General features: G+C 43.7%; 1 protein-coding gene across 1 annotated transcript; it reads left to right on the top strand.

Annotated features, from left to right (window-relative positions):
- The first annotated feature begins 361 nt into the window (after nt 1-361).
- LOC130375548 (V-type proton ATPase subunit C 1-A-like) lies at nt 362-26863 on the top strand. Its single transcript, XM_056582534.1, has 13 exons — nt 362-564; nt 1552-1716; nt 1871-1938; nt 13592-13677; nt 14010-14104; nt 14447-14538; nt 17407-17505; nt 20241-20309; nt 20781-20873; nt 25785-25878; nt 26151-26248; nt 26363-26486; nt 26599-26863. Exons 2-13 carry the CDS (start codon nt 1585-1587, stop codon nt 26695-26697), a joined length of 1149 nt encoding a protein of 382 aa, XP_056438509.1. The 5' UTR covers nt 362-564; nt 1552-1584; the 3' UTR covers nt 26698-26863.

Below are 26863 nucleotides of genomic sequence, written 5' to 3'. Positions count from 1 at the left end.
CAAACTTTGAAAGATCTGACTGGAGGAATACATTGGTTAACTAAGACACATGTATGGGTTTGGGCTGATAAATCATCAGCCCAAACGGAACACATGAACTCAGATGATATTTTCCCTCTTTTGTTTGGTAAATAGTCGAAAATTGAATTCACATTATGGAATCAGATAATCGAAGGTATTATATAGGCTCAATATTTGGTGATATAATAACCCAACAAAGCTATTAGTTTCTTTGAATGAAGGACAATAGATTATATGAATTAAATAATGTAGAAGTTAGAACTTCTTGCAAATACAGACTTTGGCCACACGAGAGCGACATTAACTTTATACGCTGGCTGCCAAATCCACCAACGCAACAAACGCAAGTGCGCACCACCTTCTGCGCAGACGCACAGTTTCTCATGTGATCAGCTGACGGTGTGGGATGCTGTTTTTTTTGTACAGTCAATGATTGAAGGACCTCTGAATTGCACAGCTTTTATTGAGATATGCATCGGATAATCTGACACCTGGATAGTCAACATTGTGTACAGACCGATACGGGATAGATCAGGTTAATTGGTGAGTGTAACATATTATAATCTCCATGTCGTGACACACTAGCTGTCCTCTGCTAGAAGGCTAATGCCACTAAGCTGCTTCCCACTTTTAACATTCATATTTTTTTAATGAAATATAGTGTGGTCACGTTGGACTGATAAGCAAAGCCAGTAAATATGATATGCATTAATAAAACCGTGACATTAAATGTGATCTGTACATCTTCTTTTGCATACACATGATCACATGACATCAACGTGTATCTGCCTCTAGCGAATAACTGATCAAATATTTAATATTTAACGAAATATATTATAGACCTCTTGACTATTACTGTATGTCGATGTAAATAGCACCGTTTGTTGAATTGAATATTGTATACAGTTTATCAATAGAACAGTCTTTTAAAGGGGAATAGGGTTTCCTGGTAATGCTACAATTTGTGATATATTTGGCTCTAGCTTTGATTAATTTAGCATGTGAGCCAATAGCCGAATTTACGGCAAACCTTCTAGATTTTTAAATGATAATCCATATTTGTTGATGAACAACAAAAATCCCTGTCTTTGTTATAAAAATTACACTATATTAAAAATAAAGTTGTGGGAAGTTGAGGGAGAGGGACTATATATATCTATATATAGATATATATATACACTATGATATTATAGTCATATATTTCGGCTGAACGATTAATCGAATTCAAAACGAAATCGCGATGTAATGGAACGTGGTATGCAAATCGCAAAGGCTGCGATAAAAAAATAAGTGATTTGTTACCGTTACTGACTGGAAATCAGTCTGATTTATTATTTTTTTACAAAAAAATCGTACATTAAATCTGAATCGCAATATTGGTCAAAATAATCGCAATTAGATTATTTCCCCAAATCGTTCAGCCATTATTCACCAGGTCAAAACAGGATAAAGACTGAATAATTATTGCAGCCTAATATTATGTCAGTTATTTCAAAACCCAATGCTGTTCCAATGCCTGCCTCTCTCCAGGAGCCCCTGTCTGCCACCTGTCTATTAGCAGCCATGACTGAGTTCTGGTTGATCTCCGCTCCGGGCGAGAAGACATGTCAGCAGAGCTGGGACAAGATGATGATGGCCACCACACACACCACTAACCTGTCCACCAACAACAAGTTCAACATCCCAGATCTCAAGGTCACCACACGCACGTACCCACACGCACCCACACGCACCCAATCTCGCAAGAAAACACAGTGGTCCAAAATATTTGGCAATGGTCCAATGCTTTGTTTTATGTGCTGTATCTGTCTCAATAAATTGCTGGTATTGTTTTCATTTTTGTTCCCAGGTTGGAACACTAGATGTCTTGGTTGGTCTGTCGGATGAGCTGACAAAACTTGACACCTTTGTCGAGAGGTAAACCTTGTTATTTATTTTTTTGTGTATGTGTGTGTGTATATATATCAGTGGAGGCTTCTCCATTGAGTAGAGGGAGGAAGATACTCCTTAACATTTTTGAGAATAAAAAAAAAAAGTAGCTTGCCCAGACTCATCTCATCTCATCTCCTCTTCGTCCGCTTATCCGGGGTTGGGTCGCAGGGGGAGCAGCTCAAGCAGGGGGCCCCAGACTTCCCTTTCCCCGGCCACATTGACCAGCTCTGACGGGGGGTTCCCAGGCCAGTGTTGAGATATAATCTCTCCACCTAGTCCTGGGTCTTCCCCGAGGTCTCCTCCCCACTGGACGTGCCTGAAACACCTCCCAAGGAAGGCGCCCAGTGGGCATCCTTACCAGATGACCGAACAACCTCAGCTGACTCCTTTCTAAGTAAAGGAGCAGCGGCTCTAATCCGAGTTCCTCACGGATGGCTGAGCTTCTCACCCTATCCCTAAGGGAGACGCCAGCCACCCTTCTGAGAAAACTCATCTCGGCCGCTTGTACCCACGATCTCGTCCTTTCGGTCATCACCCAACCCTCATGACCATAGGTGAGGATAGGAACGAAGATCGACCGGTAGATCGAGAGCTTTGCCTTGCGGCTCAGCTCCTTTTTCGTAACAACGGTGCGATAAAGCGAACGCAATACCGCCCCCACTGCTCCGATTCTCCGGCCAATCTCACGCTCCATAGTACCCTCACTCGCGAACAAGACCCCGAGGTACTTGAACTCCTTCACTTGGGCTAAGGACTCATTTCCTACCCGGAGTAAGCAATCCACCGGTTTCCTGCTAAGAGTCATGGCCTCAGATTTAGCGGTGCTGATCCTCATCCCAGCCGCTTCACACTCAGCCGCCAGCCGATCCAGTGAGTGCTGAAGGTCACAGGCCGATGATCCAATGAGGACCACATCATCTGCAAAAAGCAGTGACGAGATCCTCAGACCACCGAACTGCAACCCCTCCCCACCACGACTACGCCTCGATATCCTGTCCATGTATATCACAAACAGGATTGGTGACAAGGCGCAGCCCTGGCGGAGACCAGCACCCACTTAGAACGAAACTGACTGGCTGCCGAGGATGCGAACACAGCTCTCGCTTTGGGAGTACAGAGATTGGATGGCCCTGAGGATAGACCCCTTTACCCCATACTCCCGCAGCACCTCCCAGTTTCTCCCTGGGGACCCGGTCATACGCCTTCTCCAGATCCACAAAACACATGTAGACCGGATGGGCATGCTCCCAGGCCCCCTCCAGGATCCTTGCGAGAGTGAAGAGCAGACTACTGTAATGAATTAAAGCCCTTAACTATAACTATTTTAATGCCTTTGAATATGTAATGTTCGTTTCCCTGGGTAAAGGGACATTAGCACCCACTATCGCCTATTGACAATTACTTCAGACTGACTCACTTGAATCCCATTCATTTCCCCGAAAGTACTGGCGGCCGGTGAATATCATGGGTTTCAATGGCAGAGAGCTCTGACTGGGTGTGACCTTAAGGGGTCTGATTCGCGCAAAAATCTATTTGCGCTGCGCTAAAACCAATAAGCAGGATCCCTGTTAGCAGTGTTGCCAGATTGGGCAGATTTCCCACTCAATTGGGCTACTTCTAACCACTTAGGCTGGAAAAATTATAATTTGTCTGAAAATCTGCCCAATCTGGCAACGCTGTCGATAACAAACCTGCTCTGCATTGACGCTCAGTCTAAGAGACGCAAAGCAAGTGAAATCATCTGAACGATAGCGAGATTCTAACATTTGGAAATAAAGTTTACAATGGAAACGGAGGACATTGTTCAGGTTTTATTACACAAAGCATTCCATTCATTGAGTTACAGTGCTAAGTTAGCGACCAAAGAAAAAGGTAGACCACTTCCCAAAATCGAGATCACCAAAAGTAATGGCAACGTCAGTGTTGTTAGTGCTACATGGTTTGCTAGGTACTCGGTAGCATTACCAGCAATCAACTGTATTGCTGGCCCTCCCTGTTTGCTAATGAATAATGGCAATCTCCAATGTGGGCTGTTCATGGTTTCAATCTTGATAGGGCAACCAAACGCCACGACAAGTTTCAAGATCACATTGGTGTTGCTATCCAACCCGGTATCACGCAATTGCGTGCTCCTGCGCACGAACGTTAATCTGTTGAAGCGTGTTCCCGAGCACGATAGTCCGACTATTTGCGTGTTACACAAAACGAAATGTAAACCAATGCATTCTGAATGGGAGTGTTCTAAGACAATTAACGTGCTCCACAAAACGGTACGAGAGAGAGAGAAAGAGAGAGTGGGAGGGACAGAGAGAGAGAGAGAGAGAGAGAGCGAGAGAGAGGCTTCAGAAAGGGTGTGCGCAGATAGTACAGTGCACCCTAGTTATGTTTATGCCAAAACCTATATATATAATTAGGCTGTGGAAATTGCAATAAGTTAAGAACACAACTTCGCACGTTGAGCACACAGCCGTGTGACTCGTTTATTTTGTAAAAACAGAAAACAAAGCGTGCTGAAGGTAAACAAATCCAGCATGGTCTGTGACGTCATGAGACGCACGTAATCCTTAGGGACCGCGATCCCTGAACCACCAAGAACGTAAATGACATGCAGTAAACAACAACACAATTGAAAGAACAACACATAACGAAATACTGTAGGTGAATTATGTTACGGTCACTACAAGGCTATAATTATATTATTTAGCGTGTAATGAGACAATCTATAGCCAAATTGTCGAAGATGCCCGAGAATCTTCGGGGATATCAGCATGGGAAATCGGCGAATCAGACCCATGAAGGGGGGGGGGGGGGGGGGGGGGGACGACACGTTAGTTGAAGGGGGGGGGGGGGACGACGACACGTTTGTTGAGGGGGGGGGGAGACACGTTTGTAGGGGGGGGGCACGCTCGACAACGAGAGTTGGTTTTTATTGAACGCTCGACAACGAGAGTTGGTTTTTATTGAACGAGACTTCAACACGGAACAGCTGCACGAAACGATGGTCACGTCACTCTCGGTGACGGTGTCGACAATAATGAACACACGAACAATGTTAATAGAACAACACACAACCACATAAAATCCCGAACCCATTCACCCCACTTAATCCTAACAACAAAACAAGTTAACAAAATCCCCCGCGGCTCCGGAACACGGCGTAGCTTATATTAATCTTTATTATCTGAATGGGAAATGCAATATTTTAGGACAGATACACCATTAAACGCGTTTCTAATGACTTTTCTAGCGAGAAATACCACATGAATATGTTTCGGGGTAGTAATTAGCTGTCGATTTTGGAGGCCTTTATCAATAATGACCAGCTATAGATTTGCTTCCCGATGGAGATTTTTGACAAATTACATGTTAATTAGCATCTACACGTTAAGCTGAGTCCAATGAGATCAAGCTCGGCCTCTTGCTACACCGAGATCATGTCCTAGACCTAGGTGTACCATGTAAAATACATGTTACCATTAGCTAGAGTGTCGTTCTTGGTGTCATTGGACTCAGCTCAACGTGTAGATGCTAAATAATATGTCACTTGTGACAAATCTATCGGGAAGCAAATCAATAGCTGCTCAGTATTGATTAAGGCCTCCAATTTCGACAGCTAATTACTACCATTAAACATGTTCGAATATGCTCATGTGTGGCACCGTTGCAATCGCCTGGAAGCGTAGATGTTGAAGGACACCTTGTCTGTCCTCTTACGCCACCGGGAAGATATTTACATGCTTCTGATTGACTAATGAATTGATTCAGCTATTCCCCCAGAAGTCTGGGGTCAAAAGGTCAAAAGGAGACGGCACCACGCCGGGGTGGATCCAGATCTCGGGAAACAGCGCAGGGTTGCCAGGTCCTGCAAAAAATGTGCCCCCCACATACCGTTCAAAATCCACCCAAAATGTCCTAGAAGCATCCCAAATAAAAAATGATATTATTGGCCATTTTGGCCAACATTTTGAAAGTAATAATATTTGAGGGAATATTTTTTTGTTGTTGTTTTAGCAGCGAAATGCACCGTGTGCGTGTGTGCGTGTGTGCGTGTGTGTGTGTGTGTCTGTGCGTGCTTGTGTGTGCTTGTGTGTGTGTGTCTGTGCGTGTGTGTCTGTGCGTGTGCGTGCGTGTGTGTGTGTATAACACGCTATTTTATGTTGAAATGCGACGTAATCCAGTGTTCACGAAAAGTACACTGTCAACGTATGCTTTTGGCGACTGGGTTGGCTCTCAGATATACGTGTTTCTAACAAGATGATATCATTAAAAGTTACATAAAGTAACAGTTTAATAACACAAAAGCAGGAAGCACGTGAGCTGCTAGTTTAGCGAAAGCAACCTGACGTCGTTGAAACATGCGAGCGAGCCGATCAAATCCTAATAACTATAAAACTAAAGATCAGACACAATCACTGACTGAAGATTATGCAAGTAAAAAGTATATTTCTCGCTAGAAATGTTATTAGAAACACGTTTAACGGTGAATCGGTCCTAAAATATTGCATTTCCCATTCAGATAATAAAGATTAATAAAGATCATACACATTCACTGACTGAAGATTATGTAAGGAAAATGTACATTTCTCGCTAGAAATGTCATTAGAAACGCGTTTAATGGTGTATCTGTCCTAAAATATTGCATTTCCCATTCAGATAATAAAGATTAATATAAGCTACGCCGTGTTCCGGAGCCGCGGGGGATTCTGGGAATTGGGGTTCTCAGTTGACAAATGGGGCTTTTTTTAACTTGTTTTGTTGTTAGGATTAAGTGGGGTTAATGGGTTCGGGATTTTATGTGGTTGTGTGTTGTTCTATTAACATTGTTCGTGTGTTCATTATTGTCGACACCGTCACCGAGAGTGACGTGACCATCGTTTCTTGCAGCTGTTCCGTGTTGAAGTCTCGTTCAATAAAAACCAACTCTCGTTGTCGAGCGTTCAATAAAAACCAACTCTCGTTGTCGAGCATGCCCCCCCCTACAAACGTGTCTCCCCCCCCTCAACAAACATGTCCCCCCCCCCCCCCCCCCCCTTCTCATTCTCATTACACGCTAAATAATATAATTATAGCCTTGTAGTGACATAATTCACCTACAGTATTTCGTTATGTGTTGTTCTTTCAATTGTGTTGTTGTTTACTGCATGTCATTTACGTTCTTGGTGGTTCAGGGATCGCGGTCCCTAAGGATTACGTGCGTCTCATGACGTCACAGACCATGCTGGATTTGTTTACCTTCAGCACGCTTTGTTTTCCGGTTTTCTTTTTTACAAAATAAACGAGTCACACGGCTGTGTGCTCAACGTGCGAAGTTGTGTTCTTAACTTATTGCAATTTCCACAGCCTAATTATATATATAGGTTTTGGCATAAACATAACTAGGGTGCACTGTACTATCTGCGCACACCCTTTCTGAAGCCTCTCTCTCGCTCTCTCTCTCTCTCTCTCTGTCCCTCCCGCTCTCTCTTTCTCTCTCTCTCTCGTACCGTTTTGTGGAGCACGTTAATTGTCTTAGAACACTCCCATTCAGAATGCATTGGTTTACATTTCGTTTTGTGTAACACGCAAAAAGTCGGACTATCGTGCTCGGGAACACGCTTCAATAGATTAACGTTCGTGCGCAGGAGCACGCAATTGCGTGATACCGGGTTGTGCTATCCGACTTTCCTTGCTAGGCACCATGCCTATAGATCAGGTTGTTTGAAATAATGTTCCTGTTCTTTTAGTAGTTTGTTACTCTGACCGTTCTGTTTTATATTGTGGAAAGGGTGTTTAAAGGGTGAATGATTCAGAGCATGATGCATTTTAAATGGCGTCACTTCTGGAATTGAGTCTTTTCTTAAAACATTTGTAACTGAAAATAAACATAGCTAAATAACAACTAATTACTTCAGTCATTGAGGGCAAAAATTGGCCCAATGATGATTTTACAAATCAAGAGTAGGCCTGATTTGACTAATGGGCTTTGCATCCTTTCTTTCTGCCCTTGTAGCAAAGACATGCTGGCCATCAGCTTTCAATTTACAGTGATACCAATGGTGGCTTTCTATCTATTTTATCACATAACTATCCCTCCCTACTATTTGGTAGTTCACCAAAACACCCTGAAACAACTTGAGTCTCACATTCTTATGCCACCATACACCAACAGTTCAAGCAGGCCAATGGCACCCAAGCGTGCAGTCCTTCCTCCCTTACTTTAAAAACCACCGGCCGCCACTTGTATGACTAGCTAAGAGATCAGGATCCCGCCTACGTCTGTTCATAGCGCATGGCTGCGCTATTAACCAATAAGCATGAGCCCCGGCTGTGGAGCAGCCTGGAGGGAGGGGTTATCCCCTGAAGTCTAGGCTACAAGAACCAACAAACCCGCTCAGTCGTAAGCCTCGTTTCCACCGAGCGGTGCGCTACTGGTCGTTGCGGTACCATGCGGCTCTGTTCGGTTATATTGGCGTTTCCGTAGCCCGCGGGCGGACTGCGGAGCCGGCGGCCGGGCAGGGCTGTCCGTGGCCAGGCTGCGGCCGAGCTTAACACCATGACCAACATTCTGAAACATCCATTAACATCCACATTTGCCTCAAACAATGTTAGGCTTACAGGCCATGCAAATAGTTGTGAAATAATGTTCTTGTTGTTCTTTTAATTGTTTGTTACTCTGACCATTCTGTTTGATATTGTGGAAAGGATGTTAGTGAATGATTCAGAGCATGATGCATTTTAAATGGCATCACTTTTGGCCTGAAAATAAGCGTAGCCAAATTACAACCAATAGCTTCAGTCATTGAGAGCAAAAATAAGCCCAGTGCTAGGCCCCAATTTTTTTATTTAGTTTTCCAAATCATGAGTAGGCCTGATTTGACTAATTGGCTTTGCATCCTTTCCTTCTGCCCTTGTAGTCCAATACATGCTGCCCACCAGCTTTCAAAGTACAATTCTGCCATTGGCGGATTTTTTATCCACCAGTTATTTTTTAGTTCCCCAAAACACCCTGAAACAACTTGAGTCTCACATACTTATGCCACCAAACGCCACTAACAGTGCAAGCAGGCCAATGGCAACCAAGCACGCAGTCCTTCTTCACTCACTTTAAAAATCACCAGCCGCCACTGATGTGTATATATATATATACTGTATATATAGATAGACAGATAGCTATATATATATATATATATACACTGTATATTAGGGGTGTAACGGTACACAAAAGTCACGGTTCGGTACGTACCTCGGTTTTTAAGTTAAGGGGACGGTTCATAGTTAAGGGGAAAATTTAAAAAAACTGCTTGTTTGTCAACAACGGAGAATGGCCGTAGATCAGCAGCAATGAAAACGATAGTCACATTCATTATTCAATATTCTACGTGACTCCCGACTATTCAACGATCGTTGCCCGCTATGTACGCCACATTTACGTACCGCGGTACTCCTCTGTAACCGCTCCGAAGTGCCTGTACCGTGACGGTTCGGTACAAATACGTGTACCGTTACAACCTAATATATATACCTATATATATATATATATATATATATATATATATATATGATGCGGAGGTCAGGGACGATGCCGTAGCCCTTCTCGCTAGCGTCTGAGAAATGATGCAGTTGTGCTGACGTTACTGGACCAAATCCCTCTGGCTTGATGCACCTCCTGACAGAATAGCTAGTGAACTGGCTCAGATCAGACAGCCAGGCGAACCATTTGTTTGCCACATCTTCTGGAATCTCTTCATCCCAGGTAAGTTTCATTCGACAGAGACTCTGGACGATGGTCTTCGTGAGAAGAATGAACGGAGACAGGGATCCAAGGGGGTTGAGCTTACGACCGAGAGGATACCTCATCTGGTGATGGCATGCTTTTCACGTGAATACGGAACTTGAAGGAATCTGATTCTATGCACCAGTCCACTCCAAGGGCCCTTTCCATGGGTAGTTAATCCCTGTCCAGGTCTAGATTCTTGATCTCCTTTGCTCTCTCTTGTTCGGGAAGTGATGACAGCACTTTGAAGCTGTTACTTGACCACTTGGTCAAGCGGAATCCTCCACTCTCACACAGTGCAATGAGGTCCTTGGTCGAGGTAATAGCTTACTTCTCGTCGGACGTTGAGGCCAGGCAGTCATCGAAGTAGAAGTGCTCTAGTTACTGTTTTAGGTGGTGACCTTTCTTTTCCATCCTCTGCAGTCCGTCTTAAAGCGTGGTTGGCGCAGCAAGTGCGCGACTTGGCCCCAAACAAGTGGACCACCATCTTGTACTCGCGCAGAGGCTGACTCCTATCTCCATGTGGCCACCAGGGGAATCATATAAGATCGGTGTCCTCATCAGGGACTCTTGTTTGATGGTACATCGCTTCAATGTCGGAGATGAGTGCGATGTGTCCGTGTCGAAACCTCGTCAGGACTCAAACCAGACCATTAGTGGTCTGGTTTGAGTCCTTAGTAACAGTTCCTTGTTCAGTGACTTCCCTTGAAACGAAGCAGCACAATCGAAAACAACCCGCAGCTTTCCCTTTTGTGGATCGGTCACGCCGTGATTGGGGATGCACCATACTCTGCCGTCGTTGCGGTTGTGCTCGTCTTCAGGAACTTTCACTGCGTAGCCTTGGTTCAGCATGTCTGACATGTAGGTCTTGTAGTCATCGTGGAAACTGGAGTTCTTGGCGAGTTTCCTTTTCAAGTTTTATGCCCCTTGCTCTGCAACACATTTGTTGTTTGGCATCACCACATTTTTGTTCCTGAGAGGCATCCCAATGCTGTAGTGCCAATTGGCTTTCTTGATTGTCTCAGTCACAGTCACCTTCATCTAGTAAAGCGGATGACTTGTCGTCTGGATCCACATCTTCGGTGACAGACTCACCTTGCTAATGTTAGATAAGTCTCTTGTTATAGCAAACTCTTTCAAACTTCTGAAATCCAGATCAACAGTCCTTTAATCTCAAAACATGTAGATGATTTCAAAATGAAGATTCCAGGGCTGTCTTTATTTCCAGAGTCAAACTCAAGCTTCTTATGGGCTAATATGACTATATCTAGCAATGGCATTTTTCTCAAAAATGTCCTTTGTGACTACTGGCTCTACGCACATCTTGGCTATGTTGATTACAATGACAGAATTATCCTTATTTCATCATGAACATCAAATATGTAGCTATAGTTTATCCAGTAATTCATTTTTGTTCTTTATGTATTCATCCATCATCAAAAAAGTCGTCTGGAATTCCGATGGGGTGTACAGCGTGGTCCCCACCGCTAGCTACTTCTTCTGTAGGCTGGCTTATTTCCTCCATTCTAGTCCAGCGCCGCACATCTTCCCTCGGCTTCCAATGATGTTCTCTAGCCCTCGGCAAACTGTTTTTTCTACTTAATGTAGTGGCTAAAGCTCCCTTGTTGTGAGCAGTAAATATCTCTAAACATATTCAGTCACTTAACCACTCTATGACAGAAAGAACGAGGTTTACGCATGTTTACTCTGTTGAAACGACGGTGTAAAAAGAGTGTTTGCTCCGTCCAGTGGCGGTTTTAGGCACGGGCGAACCGGGCAGCTGCCCGGGGCGGCATATTTGTGGGGGGCGGCAAATCACATGGGGGGCGCCACGAGCAGTATAAAAAAAAAAAGCGCTGCGTAGCGGTTATCAATGAAGTACGACATAACATTGTGTGGGGAATAGGTATTTTGGCGCCCCCTCTGGCTGCAGGCGCACACCTGCTCGTTGAGAAGGTGCCGTGTACAGACGGAATGAAACCCTCACTGAAGCCCGTAGGTTCCCCCCCCCCCCCCCCCGTCAACAATCGCTTTCCCCCCCCCCGTCAACAATTGCGCCTTCCACCCCCCCCCCCCCCCGTCAACAATAACAATTGCGCCTTCCACCCCCCCCCCCCCCCCCGCTTGTAGGAAGTCTTGCCCGGGGCGTAACTGGACCTAGAACCGCCACTGGCTCCGTCTTTACTGAATGAAACAAATCATACAAATACACACTTTTACTCTCCCTAATTGCGCAACACCGTACGTCATAACAGCGCGCTCTAAAGCAACTAATATATTCTATGCATCCCTAATAATTCTAAGCAATGAAAGCAAGTACACTAAACAGTTATTAAACTAAAATGCAAAACTATGCAAATCAAGGTCAGAGGCGGACCCGCTGAGAGCCTCGGGCCTAAGCCCCGGGGCTCGAAGTAGCTCTCGGTATTTTTCTCTACGCGTGTTAGATACAATTCCCTCCCTTTGCCTCATAGTTACCATACCGAAATACTTTAACAAATAAAGTGAGTTAAAAGCGACCCGTTTTGAACTACTTTCAACAAGAACACGACAATAATAAACATTCACTAAATATTAATCTAAATAACATATCTAAATCTGAGTCTAAAATGGCAAAATGGCACTAACAGCGTTCCACTGCATTGAGAAGACCCGTGTAATAAATATATATATTCTATTTGTTATGTGCAAAAGACACAAGTCGGTGCATTCCAGTGCATCACAGCCCTCCCTTGGACCAAAGTGTTCTCTCCGACAGAGGTGGGGTGGGGTCGCTTACACCCACTCCCAGACCCACCCAGGGCCGACAGTTTTTACAGGTGTAAATTGGACAGGCATGGGGAGGGGGGGGGGGGGTCATGGGAAGTTTAGATTTTTTGTTGAATAAATTGCTCTATTATTGTATTCCAAAAAAGTAAAGACTGCTGTGAATCATACCTTGCTTACGGTGAGACGTTCTTATCTGGATGGAGATGCTGCAATATGTCAAACAGCCACAGTCAGGACTCCTTGTATATAGGGCCCAATATTTGGTGCTAATTTTTGGTGGTCAATTTTATATGTATATGCCCTCAAACAGGCAGGATGATACAAACGGCACCAAACTAGGGTTGCAGCTACCCATTTAATTTTTTTTTACAAAAATATATTTATGCAAATACATTTAAGAGAATATATAAAAATATATATTAAAATAAATAAGTAAACGATAGCAAAATTAGAAATTAATAAGTACACAGCCAAAGATTCCCTATGTACAACACCTCAGACAATATTGCATATATTCTCCTCAAAAATCACTGAACAGTTATCTATAAAGGTTGTCTTTATTCCGTCATGTGTTCCTAGCTCTCCTTTCATTTTGTAATTCAAGTCAAACCTTTTTACTTCTAGCAAGGTGATGTACCCATTCATTCCATATGGTAAACTTGTACTCTTGGTGCTTGTTCTATTCATTAGTAATAGTAACTGTTCAAGCTGTGCCATGTTTTCTCATGAATTGAACTACTGTATGTTCCATACCTCAGTTAAATCAGGAATGCAATGTCTCAATCCAGCAAAGTACAATGTGCGTAGTAATTTATCATGCGATTTTATGCAGGTTTAGCTTTAGGCTGGCTTTTCCAGGGTTTAGGTTTAGACAAGAATCTTGCAGGCATCCAATATGAAACCAACTAACCTTTGGCTGGGAGTCACACACCCTAGCCACATAATATCCTTCTGCTTGAACATTTGTGTGTGTGTGTGTGTGTGTGTGTGTGTGTGTGTGTGTGTGTGTGTGTGTGTGTGTGTGTGTGTGTGTGTGTGTGTGTGTGTGTGTGTGTGTGTGTGTGTGTGTGTGTGTGTGTGTGTGTTACAATGTGTGTGTGTGTGTGTGTGTGTCAGTGTGGTGAAAAAGGTGGCCCAGTACATGGCAGATGTTCTGGAGGACAGCCGAGATAAGATCCAGGAGAACCTGTTAGCTAACGGAGGTACAGTAACCGCCGCTCCATCCATGTCCTCACACTGGGGTGAGCCTTCACATGCATGCTATTCCATGATGGTTAGAAACGCCTCACAAGGTCTGTGTAGATGTATGCCCCTGCCTGGTCCTCCCGCTAACGAGCAAACATATTCACCTAGGAAGCTCATCTTGGTCATGTAATCTCCATCTCTGGACCTAACTGTTAAAGCTTCATTCCTATCTTAGAGTGATTCCTATCTTAGTTATGTTTTTTTTAAGTTTTCTTGGTTAATTTATTTGCATAAGCACTACAAGACGGAAACATACATTAATATGTATATGGTTCTTTTTTTCACCCAGTTGACCTGGTCACATATGTGACCAGGTTCCAGTGGGACATGGCCAAGTATCCCATCAAACAGTCACTGAAAAACATCTCTGAGATCATCTCCAAGGTAATGTCCAATGGTGCAAAAAAAGCAGAATCACTGTAGAATAGTACCATCTTGTGTTTTTTTGTACATGTATTTGATCTATTTTATATATTATATTACAAAGTGTATACAAAGGCAGAAATGTATAATTAAAAAAAAAGTATTAAATGTGCTCGGAATAAAATTCCTTTAGAGAGGTTTTTCGCATTTGATGGATGATGTTCGTTACGGTAGTGTCTATTATGTAATATGTATTTGTGGCAGGATCAAACTAACATACCTGTATACAGGAGTGCACAAAATAGTGTGCTAATCATAGTCATCTGAAGTAATGCATGCATCATACACGTTGTAACTCCACAGCAAGTGAGTCAGATTGACAACGACCTGAAGGCAAGAGCCTCGGCCTACAACAACCTGAAGGGAAACCTGCAGAACCTGGAGAGGAAGAACGCGTGAGTCATGTTGGTCACCGCACCCACATTCACCAACTCTCAAGCACTTAATAAGCTGCTATATATCCTAATTATAAACATTTATATTCACAGTTAGCCAAAGCAGATGCTTTGAGTTAAATGTGAGGCTACAAACCACTACAAAACACTACTACAAAAAAGGTGCAGAATAGCGATATGGGGACCGGCAAAGAAAATGTTTTCATATTTGTGGTGAAGTGCATTAAAAATGTGTTCATCACAAGCTTAAAGGAGACATACTATGGTGTTCTCCCAAAAAGTAAACATAGTATATGGATTCTAGAAAACATGTTTTTGAAGCTGTTTGCTGGAAATTGCTTTTAGGAAAAAAAAACTTGCCTACCGCTATTCCCCTCTGTTGGGCCTTTCACACCGCTTCAAAATCTGAGCCTGTTCCGGGCCAGTTCGGAGCTAGGGCCAGAGTTTTGGTTTCACACCGCCAGAGAACCGGCTCCGGCCTCTAAAAACCGGTTAAACTCCAGCCCCAGGATTGAGCTGGGCTAGAACTAGAACTGCTTTTACGCGGGGGGCAGGGGGCGGGGTTATCCTTACCTTCATAAACAGGAAGACCAACGAAGACAGGCCTTTTTAAAACACTGAAGTAAACAATAGACGTGAATCCGTGTATGGTTCGTTCTTTGAATATTCAGATTTAAAACAAAATCAGAAAAAAACAAAAAACGACTCAGTTAATAGTTTTTTCTGATTTTGTTTTAAATCGGAATATTCAAAGAACGAACCATACACGGATTCACGTGTTGTTGTTGTGTTTGAAACTGGCGCGAGGGTTCGTCTTCTTATTGTACAGTTCCGACAAGGCGCGAAGGTTGCTTGGAAAGCGGAGACGTTTGCAGTGACGTCATGACCGTGCTCTTGCCGGCTCCATGGCTGGCTCTGGCCGGTGTGAAACCAACTGGTTCATAACTGGGATAAGGCTGGAACCTGTTTGGAACTGGCCCTAGCACCAGCCCGGAACTGGCTCTTGGTTCTTTTTGGTGTGAAAGCCCCAGGAGTCAGTCCCTTCAGAATGCGCTGGTTCTGGTGTCTGTAGCTTTAATGCAAATGAGCTGCTGCCCATAGACCAATGAGCTATCAGTGTGAACCACAGCATGGAGGAGAAGTGATTGTTGCGCTGTTGAGCTCTATAGCTACATAATATAATAATAATAATAATAATAATAATAATAATAATAATAATAATAATAATAATAATAATAATAAACATAACCGCAAGCAGTGATTAACGGGGTCTGAGCAAAATGAAAGTCAAGAACACACTAATGGAAGATATATAAATATGACATATATTATGAAGGAAAGATGTTGATATTCCCCTTAATGCCATACTGTGCCTTGGCTTTCAGGTGACTGGGCTGCAGAGCAATGGCCGAAAATCATGTTCAGCATGTTCATAATTGTCTAATCGGGATTCAAACTCTCAACCTAAGGATCACCAGTACAAGGCATTGGACATTGGACTGACATTCCTGAACTGCGTGACGCCTCATTCACATTGAGAAAATGTCGATTGATAAGCACACAACATCAAGAAAACTCCAAGCACACATTTCGCAAGAGAATCAAGGGCTTTCTTAAAAGAGTACAGATCTGAAAATTTGCAGTGTTAATGGTATCCACCTAATGATAGCCGTATGGTATTTACACAATAACAAAATGGTCATACAGGCAAAATGGGTTCAGACTGTGGACGTTTGGCTTTTCTATGAAATTGTGGGAAAAGTAAACAATATATGATGAAAGAATTTTGAGTCCAGGTCAATCTTGTGAGGTGAAATAAGCCTAATTCATATTTTCTTTACAATAGCGCCACCTTTTGGTGCAGTACCACAAATTTTGTATAGGCTGCAGTATGACTATTACAGAATTTGAGGGAAACAATTATCGGACCCCTAACAATAATGATATTATATAATATATAGGTATTTATATAATATATCTAATATCGCAGCCAAATGCTTTGCGTGCCTCGGATGATATTATGAATCGTAAAGACTGCCTCTGCCGTCTCTGGTAGCCTACTTCAACAACAAGTAAAGACTCGTAGTGGGGGATATCTCAGCGATGGTTGAGAAGAATCGGGTTAACGGAACTTTGGCCTTGACTCTCTGAAGTCCATATTGAACTGTGACATGGAGGAGAAAGGGATTGTACTCTGGGAGCTTAGCCGCCGGACTGCCGCCGAGCTCCCCCCGCCGGAGCTGCCGGACTGCCGCCGTTCAGCTCCCGGAGTACACCCGTCGGAGCTGCCGGACTGCCGCCGTTCAGCTCCCGGAGTACACCCGTCGGAGCTGCGGGACTGCCACCAAAGATTCGGCGACATTCCGGCGGGGGGAGCTCGGTGACAGTCCGGCAGCTCAGCTCCGGGAGTACAATCCCCGTCTCCTCCATGTCTCCTCCTCCGGCGGGGGGAGCTCGGCGGCAGTCCGGCAGCTCCGGCGGAGAAAGGGATTTCACTCCCGGAGCTGAGCTGCCAGGCTGCTGCCGAGCTCCCCCGCCGGAGCTGCTCGTCCGCTTGTCCACAAAATCTTAGCTATGCTCTGATTGGAGGGGGGTTTGGAAGTGGGAGGTAATATTCACATATGCCCTGACTCGCTCGTTTGGTAACTGTAGGCGGGGTACTTTCAGAAATGCATATCTCACTCAAAGAATCATGGACCGACTTGTGTTGTTTTTTAATTATATCTCCACTTTAAAACAACATTCACAAATCGGCTGCACTTTTCCAGGTCGGCTGTTTAGTCCATAATTCAGCACTGGCAATGTTATTGTATTTACATCCCCGATGGCTTTCACATGCCAATCTGCGATGCCTTTGCCTTTGTCTAGGGGCAGCCTGCTGACCAGGAGTCTGGCAGACATCGTCAAGAAAGAAGATTTCATTCTGGATTCTGAGTATCTTCTCACCATGCTGGTGGTCGTACCAAAGTGAGTACTGCACCCAGGGCCGTCGATAAGGGGTGAAAGGTGATGACGATTCAGGGGGCCCACAGCCCAGGGGGGGCCCACAAAAAAAAAAAAAAAAAAAAAAAATTATCCTAAATTATTATCACCAGCCCATAGTACTACCATAGTACCCCCCCCCCCCCCCCCCCCCCCCGTCAAAAATTGTTCTCCCCGGTCAACAATTGCTCCCCCCCCCCCCCCCCGTCAACAATTCAGCGCAGGGGGGCCCATCAGTAAATCTTGTCTAGGGGCCCAGGAATTGTAGCAACGGCCCTGACTGCACCGTTCCGGGAGACAGTCGAAACTGAACCAGCAAGGTTTGGTGATGACCAGGGGCGTTGCTAGACCTAGAGTTTTACTGGGGCAAAGGCCCCCAACTGCCAACATTTTTTTTTTTACGTGTGCACAATATGAAATAGATGGATACAGAAGGGTATGTACAAGCTTCAAAATCATTGTCACTGTCATATTGTAGGCTATATTAAAGCACTGGTAAAGGTAAAGACGCAAAGATGGATTCATGAGTACCGTACAATTATATTTATTTAAACACATACACATCTCAAAGATTTACAAATAAGGTAACTGACAAATAAACAAAAAGTCTCTTTATGACCTTCACCTCTTTATCAGGAGAAGTCTACACATCTATATTTATTTAGAAGCTGTGTGGAAACAGCATAATTTTGCCAGAACGACATGTACTAAAAAGGCAAGAAACAAGGTTTAAAACTAATAGAATTTCTGACTTAAGGTGAGGTGGCTCATTGCCACCAATCAACCTGGAAAATGTTATAGAACCATCAAAGCTCTTAAATTAAACTAAATAAGGCCATACACTACTGCATAGAGCCTTTTTTAATGATTATTTTTTCACTATTAAGCTGTATCGCCGCGCCTTCATGGTGGCAAAGCGGTCAATAACGTGGCTTTGACTCACTTTGCATAGTTGCTCCTTTTCAATGGACAAAAGAGAAAGTTGGTGAAGCCTTCCTTGCCCCATGGTTGACCTAAGCCAGGTGTGGAGCCTTCTCGACACACTGAAAGATCGCTCGCAACTACAACTGTTTACAGGAATTGTGAGTGCAATGATCTGAATTATCTGTGTCAGTGTTGGGAACATTGTTGGATCCATATATGTTAAAAACACCCTGTATATCCATAATTTCCTTTTTTGTGTTAAGGAAGTTTTTGTCCACTAAAACTTCCTCAAGTTTTGAAGACAGACAATTTTTCATTCATTATTCATTTTCCGCGTGTGTGCGTGCACGCATGGTGTGTGTGTGTGTGTGTGTGTGTGTGTGTGTGTGTGTGTGTGTGTGTGTGTGTGTGTGTGTGTGTGTGTGTGTGTGTGTGTGTGTGTGTGTGTGTGTGTGTGTGTGCTATAAAACTACAGGCTACAGACGCTCAGTATTGAAAAACTGGTGCTAATTATGTGGGCAACATTCTTTAACAGCAATCAAGTTGTCATTGTTTGTGTCAAACAAGTTGTGAATTTGTTGTAACGTTAAAAAAGGAGATGACTTACTCTGGGCTGTTTCCAGCTCCCGTGGTTTCCAACGAAACATGATCAACAAAAAAACAAGGAATTGAAAGCTACTTACAATATGCCTAGGTTACATTAATTTCCCCTGATGGCAGCAATGTTCCACTTTCAGCTGGAATTCACGGTAGGCCTACATCAAAACCACGTGTCTTCTTTAGATTTCAGTTCCCTTTATTTATTCACACAGTTCAGCAGCGGCATTTATTCAGAATCAGAGTCCAAATTAAAGCTGCATTACCCAGCAGAAAAATAGATGCACTATAAATGGTTTTGTAGGCCTATAGCAGTCACGAACATGAGCATAGTTGTGGAAATGCTGGTGTTAGAAAACAAAGTTGACGGGAATTAAAGTGCTGCAAATCTAGCATTAAAGGTTAATTTAAGAAGCTTCTCACCAGTCATTTGTCGCCTGGTCGCAGTGTCGAGTTTTTTTTAAAGTAGTTCACTAGTCGTAGCGTGCAAATAAATTGCAGTGTCAGAATTCTGAGAATTTTGTCAGCATTCAGATTTCTCAGAATTCTCTTACACTGCAAATTAAAGCGCTACTACTAGCAAACTAGTTTCAGCGTGACTGGAGAGAACTTCCTTAAATTAACCTTTAATGCTAGATTTGCATCAACGCTATTGTGTGAATTAGTATGGTTCTCTTTCATGGAAGCCGGAAGTGGGAGATTCCTTATTTTTTTTACCATTATTGTTTTATTAACAAATTTCTCCTACAGGGGATTGATAAAGTTCTATCTAGACTATTGAACAGAAAGAAACACTTGGTCATACTTTACACACTTTACCACTGAAACATTCAGAAGAGTCACGTGGACGAATCCGTAAATAACTGATTTTTTTCATTGGTTGTTGCGTTAAATCTTACCCAGATACAATAGGGCTATTTTCTGATTGGCTTTTATGTAGCCCCTTTCGTTTTTTGATTGGCTGGTAAGAGGCAGGCTCGACTGAAGACTCCCGAGGCAGCAGGAGATGTACTTGATGAATCCTGTCGATTCCATAGCGAGTGCGGCGCTTCTGCAGATTAATTTAATAATGATCAATGGAATTTTACTGGGGCACTGGAGACTTTTACTGGGGCACGTGCCCCAGTAAAAAGGGGCTGACGACGCCTCTGGTGATGACGTTAACCATGATGGTCTGAATGATTGTGTCTCCCCTTCAGGATTAACTATGTTGAGTGGCAGAAGACGTACGAGACTCTGTCTGAGATGGTGGTCCCCCGGTCCACTAAGTAAGCATCCATGACGGTTCATCCCCAGTTCGAAAGTCCCGCTGCAGTTCAGGGACATGTATGATATAATATTCAGATACTTATTCAGCTGCCTTTCCTTCTCAAATGTACTGACCACCAATTCATTTTACCCTGGGGTTTTCTTCAAGTTGTTTGAGAACAGAAATTTTTTTGTATGTGACCAGGATAAAAAGACACAAGTTTGAAGTCTTTATATGAGTTAAAAAAAAAATATATATATATATATATATATATATCACGCACTAACACACACACACACACACACACACACACACACACACACACACACACACACACGTGAATCAATGAGGAGCAATCAATATAATCAATAATAAACTCAGTGGTGGGGTCTGGTTGAGCACAGTGTAGTCCAGGTCCTTCACCCAATGGGAGTTCCCCATGAAGACATGGTGGTGTTTGACTCTTTCCCCATAATGTCCCCATGCACAGCCTGCTGTTTGAGGACCACGACAGCGGCCTGTTCAGCGTCACTCTCTTCAGGAAGGCCATCGATGACTTCAAGCACAAGGCCAGAGAAAACAAGTAGGTGACCCAGTGTGCCACACAGCATCTTCATTAAAGGCTGTGTTGCAGGGTTTATTATTCCAACAAATTTGTGCAATTTGCTTGTTGGTAATAAAGATTTAAACTGTTATTTATTACATTTAATGTTGTTGGGTATCACAAACCGGAATGTAATATGAACAAATAGGTACTATTTTAGCGGTTTGCTAAAAACGCCAAAAACTGGACTTTAACACTATTTTGGAGACATTTTATAAATGATACACATATTTTGAGTGCTTTGTGTACCCATTAATCAAGACTTCCGGTTAACCTGCACATGGGCCTTTAACATCATTAGATAAGGATAGGAGTGAGTGCTTGGTTCAAAATAGTCTGCAGCAGTCAGTGCTACAAGTACAAAATGTTGAACAAAACAAACATGGCAATGAATGGGAAAATGGGTTACTGTATAACACTGAAATGATAATGATTAAAGGAACCAAGGGCGTCATTTATAGGGGTATAGGGGTAATAGCACCCCCAAAAATACAAACCAATGTGAACCCCCCCCCAATATTCATGTATTTCGGCAGCAGACAAACCAAAAATGTTAAGTTCTTGGTCATCAGCCTCCGAAAAGACAGTCTCAAATTGTCTTAAACCAATCAGATCAGAAATGCGAACCATGCTGTGATTGTGTGTTAGTTTGGTGTTTGAAGTACAGCTTTTTTGATTATAAAAGGTACCGCAAACCTTTTGGTGATGATCAAACAAGAGTAGGATGATTTTCAACTACTAGGTTGTATAGGCCACCCACCGTTACTGTGAAACTTATATTGCCAATAGGCTTCTCTGTTCAAAATAGACACGATTAGCCACAGTTCATTTAGTGGAGAGAACCGGGCTATAACGTCCAGACATGCTTTTGTCCGGACTTGGGACGCAACTGATGATCTCATGGTCAGTCTTGCAAAAATCGAAACCCCCCCAATTCTGATCCCAAAGTTACGTCCTTCCAAGGAACATTTACAGGATTTACAAAGCTTTGGACAGAGATTAACATATTGCATTCAGTCCAATCCTTGTTAGCTAAGAAGAAGTGTGAGCGTGAAGGACTGCAATATAAAAGATACCTTACAAATAGCTTGCCTACGCTCAAAAAGATAACAGGGATTCTTAAACTCACAGGCTTCGTGCTTGTAGATGGAAAATCCATGGCCATACATGAATAGATAATACAAAGAGATAATATGTATGTTTTATTTGTACACACAATAAAATGTGGACATACTTATGTGTATCATGGTTATTATCAATCATTCAATAATATCTCTAATCTAGCTATTCAAGTATTTATTGTTGGTATCATGCTAGCCTGATATCGTCAGACCAATCCTAATCTGCGCATTCAAACCTCTCAGGTCATTTTTGATTTCCAAGGGACGTTATCATGGTGGTCCTCATAGCCAAATGGATGGAGCTTTGACGTCCAGCTCCGCCTCTCTTGTCACTAGCCATCAACCCAGTTTTGGTTAGGGTTATGGTTTCATGGTTATGGTAATGGTTAGGTTAAGGTGCTAAAATGTCGGTGTGTACCCACTGTTTCAGGCTGGATTTGAACACATAGGGTGAATCCCGTTGAGATAAAAATATATGAGATTTAAAAATATTAAGGGGGGGCGTTTAGTGACCCATGGCAACTTTGTGATACTTTTTCCGTTGGCTGTTTTCACACCTAACCGTGCTCAACTGGCCCCATTGTTCTCTGGCCTGCACTCACACTAGGCCATCTGGCCGTGGCCGTTGGCCGTCGCAAATGTGGCCTGGCCACGGTAGGCTCTTGTACATACGTCATCACGTCGTAACACGTCATCACCGAGCGTCCGCTGCATGGACCATAATAAAGTCTGCCGCAGTCAGAGTTTTAACAACAATGGACAACAACACAGAGAACACAGTTCGCACTTTGCTGAGTCTGTTGCTTATTTGGAGCCGTTCTCAGATAGAGCCCACTCTAGTCACACTCACTAGTTGAACCGCTTGACGCCATGTTTACCGTTTAATGGGAAAGAAGGCTTGTCGCCTTTATTATGTCCATGGTCGTCGCATGGACTATACGTCATCCAGCTCAGGTTGCGTAGCCGTGCGTGTGCGCATGTCGGCTCATTAGCATCTGTACCGTGGCGGCCCGTACCGTAGCTAGCAGCACACCTCTCCCAAGTGGCCAAGTTGGCCTGGCCTGGCCAGACTGGCCACACTCACACTGGCAGATTTGAGCACGGTTAGGTGTGAAAACGGCCACGGCCACGGCCAGCTGGCCTAGTGTGAGTGCACCCTTAGTGTACTGTTGTGTATACAGTGGAGGAAATAATTATTTGATCCCTCACTGATTTTGCAAGTTTGCCCACTGACAAAGAATTGAACGATCTATCATTTGAATGGAAGGTCTATTTTAACAGTGAGGGACAGAATATAAAATAATAATCCAGAAAATAGCATTAAATAAAATATATGAATTGTTTTGTATTTCATTGAGTGAAATGAGTATTTGATCCCCTATCAAAACATTGCTTAGTACTTCGGCGAGAAACCCTTGCTGGCAAGTACAGAGGCCAGACGTTTCTTGTAGTTGATGACCAAGTTTGCCCACATCTCAGGAGGAATTTTGGACCGCCACTCTTTGCAGATTCTCTCCAAATCTTCAAGGTTTCGAGGCTGTCGCTTGGCAATTGAAAGCTTAATTTCCCTCCACAGATTTTCTATGGGATTAAGGTCTGGAGACTGGCTAGGCCACTCCATGACCTTAATGTGCTTCTTCTTGAGCCACTCCTTGGTTGCCTTTGCTGTATGTTTAGGGTCATTGTTTTGCTGTCCCATCCACGACGTATCCTGGCTGAGAGAAGGAGGTTGACAGCCAGGATTTCACGTTACATGGCCCCATCCACCTTTCCCACGATGCGGTGAAGTCGACCGGTCCCCTTGGCAGAGAAACACCCCAAAAGCATAATGCTTCCACCTCCATGCTTGACGGTGGGGATGGTGTTCTTGGGGTCAGAGACAGAATTCCTCTTTCTCTAAACACGGCGCGTCAAATTGAAACCAAAGAGCTCGATTTTGGATTCATCTAACCACATTACCTTCAGTGAAGCATTCTCGGACTCATCCAGGTGTTCATTGGCAAACTTCAGACGGGCCTGTATATGTGCCTTCTTCAGCAGGGGGCCCTTTGGCGCTGCAGGATTTTAATCCATTATGGCGTAGTGTGTTACCAATGGTTTTCTTGGTGACTGTGGTCCCAGCTGCCTTGAGATCATTAACAAGCTCCTCCCGTGTAGTTCTGGGTTGATCCCTCACCTGTCTCATGATCATTGATACCCCAAGAGGGGAGATCTTGCGTGGAGCCCCAGGCCGAGAGTGATTCACAGTCATTTTGTGCTTCTTCCATCTTCGCATAATCGCACTTATAGTTGTCTTGTCCCTTAAGCGAAAGGACTAACTTGCGGGAGCTAGAATCCTTTATGGTTGATATGGGATCAAATACTTATTTAACTCGTATACATATTTTTTTATCTAATTTTCTTTTTGATAATCTGTCTCTCACTGTTAAAATAAACCTACCATTTTACCAAATTATAGACCGTTATTTTCATAGTCAGTCGGCAAAGTTGCAAAATCAGTGGGGGATTAAATAAGTATTTCCTCCACTGTAAGTGTTAAGTGTAAGTGTTATAATGAATGACATTGTTGAGGCAATGCACCAAAACCCGTGGCATTATACTGAGGAGCTTTACCTTCAATCAGACGCAGAGATAAACCAAAAATAAACCGCTGCTCATGCATAGTTCCAGAAATCTGCACACACCGTAGCATTATGTCATACGCTTCACACTATACACTATCTCTTGGCAGTGATCATCAAAGTCGACGGCTGTCCAGAACAAGCTCCACAAACCCGCAAGTCCACACACACCGTTGCATTTTAACTACAGTGTCCGAGAAGCTTAACCCTCTAGCGGACACCGCAGTGCACTGCTGCCCAGACAGAGCTGCTCTCTGGGCTGGTGTTAGACGCTGCTGAACTGGTGCTACCAAGTTGTATGAGTGAGTTGGAGAGGGGCTGAACCTGAGTGGGGGCGCGGCTGGATCTAGAGGTGGAGCTAGAGATGGAGCTAGAGGTGGGGCTGGACCTAGCAGTTGCGCTTGGTCAAGCTGAACCATTGGCTCTGCAGTGAGCTCCTTTGTCCACTGATCGTATCAAACATTTACATTTACATTTAGGGCATTTAGCAGACGCTTTTATCCAAAGCGACTTACAATAAGTACATTTGTCATAAGAAGTGCAACAATATATCGCTGTCGGTACAGTAAGGATGTTCATAGAACCAAGTGCAAGTACAACAATCGCTAGGCTAACCAATTCAAACCCACTCCATATTGGATACGGTTGTGATTGGCCCGAACCACACAGGTCTGCTGTCTGAATTGCAGAGGGGCCAGGCGCTGCTGCCAGGTCATTCAGATTCATCTCCTTTTCCAGGCTAGTATTATGCCTTTAGTTTTCTAAATCACAGGAATCTAGTGTTCAAATTTGTATTCTGACATAGTTTTTTTTACTGCTGCACATTCTAAAAACATTTTGTTTAAACCTAGCTTGGAAATTCGGAACAGCACGCCACGACAAGACTAACCAAGACTCCTTTTCAAAAACTATGACCATTCAAACGTAGTCTGTGTCAATCAGGCCCTCCGTGCCACATGTCGACCTCTACAATTTACACGATCCAGACATCTGATTTTGTGGGATGTTGGCTGATAAAATGACACGGGTATATAGTATTTCCAGAGATATAGACGCACTTTTGCACATGAGTATTTTTTATTTTATGCGTGTGTGTGTGACGTGTGTTGAGATCCGAATAATTGCGTGTTCCTTCCCTGTCTCTGTAGGTTCACTGTGCGGGACTTCCAGTACAACGATGAGGAGATGAAGGCCGACAAAGAGGAACTGACGCGGCTGTCCACCGACAAAAAGAAACAGTTTGTACGATCGGCGGGGGTTCTTAAATCAACCTCTAGATATTTAATCTGTATTAAAATTAAAATGTTCAGCCAATTGTCTGTGATTTTTTCAATGAACCCAGCAGGATATTGCTCTGCTGACTCGTCAATCATTTCCACATCAATAATTATAATGAAAAAGCAACAGGGCTTTGATCATGGAGTATGTGTGCTAATGGTGTTAAAAGGTGTTGATTAACGAGTGAATCATTGATATGTGGGCTCATTAAAGAGCATGCTTGTGCTGTCCTCCAGGGTCCCTTGGTGCGGTGGCTGAAGGTGAACTTCAGCGAGGCCTTCATCGCGTGGATCCACATCAAAGCGCTGCGTGTGTTCGTAGAGTCCGTCTTACGGTGAGCAGAGAGAGAGAAGGTCAAACGTAAATCGACCGGGAGCGTATCGGCCATTTAGTTGTTAATGATCTCTGTAATGTACCAGGGATGAGGTTTTGTTTGCTATTGTTTTAGCTATGGTCTGCCGGTGAACTTCCAGGCCATGCTCCTGCAGCCCCACAAGAAGAACATCAAGAAGCTGCGCGAGGTGCTGTACGACCTGTACAAACACCTGGACGGCAGCGCAAACATCATAGACGTGAGCAGCATTCAATCAATGTGTTTCTCTGTTTCGTTGTTTGGTCATGCTGTGTTGTGGTTGTTTTGATAGCCGTAGCTTATCTTTGGGTGGTTGCTCTCCTCTTCTTTAGGCTGCCATGGACATCCCCGGGCTCAACCTGAGCCAGCAGGAGTACTACCCCTATGTGTACTACAAGATAGACTGCAACCTGCTGGACTTCAAGTTCTAGAGACCACACATATCATCCCATCGGAGCAGCACAACACTGGCAAACCAAATGCTACCTTCCTTCATTTCTTGTGTGTTCAGAGTTTTTCTTTTCAGTTTTCTCTCTCTCGCTCGCTCTCGCTCTTTCTTTTTCTCTTTCTTGCGACCTCTCCATTACATTCCAAAAA

Source organism: Gadus chalcogrammus, chromosome 22 (genome assembly GCF_026213295.1).
Source record: "Gadus chalcogrammus isolate NIFS_2021 chromosome 22, NIFS_Gcha_1.0, whole genome shotgun sequence".
NCBI lineage: Eukaryota > Metazoa > Chordata > Actinopteri > Gadiformes > Gadidae > Gadus > Gadus chalcogrammus.
The sequence above is the reverse complement of the archived record's forward strand: the minus strand, read 5'-3'. Positions and strand labels throughout refer to the sequence as shown.

Coding starts and splice junctions, on each gene's coding strand:
- LOC130375548 (XM_056582534.1), top strand. CDS start 1,585: ATGACTGAGTTCTGGTTGATCTCCGCTCCGGGCGAGAAGACATGTCAG. Junction 20,310..20,780: donor GTGGTCCCCCGGTCCACTAA/GTAAGCATCCAT, acceptor CCCCATGCACAG/CCTGCTGTTTGAGGACCACG. Junction 26,487..26,598: donor GCAGCGCAAACATCATAGAC/GTGAGCAGCATT, acceptor CCTCTTCTTTAG/GCTGCCATGGACATCCCCGG.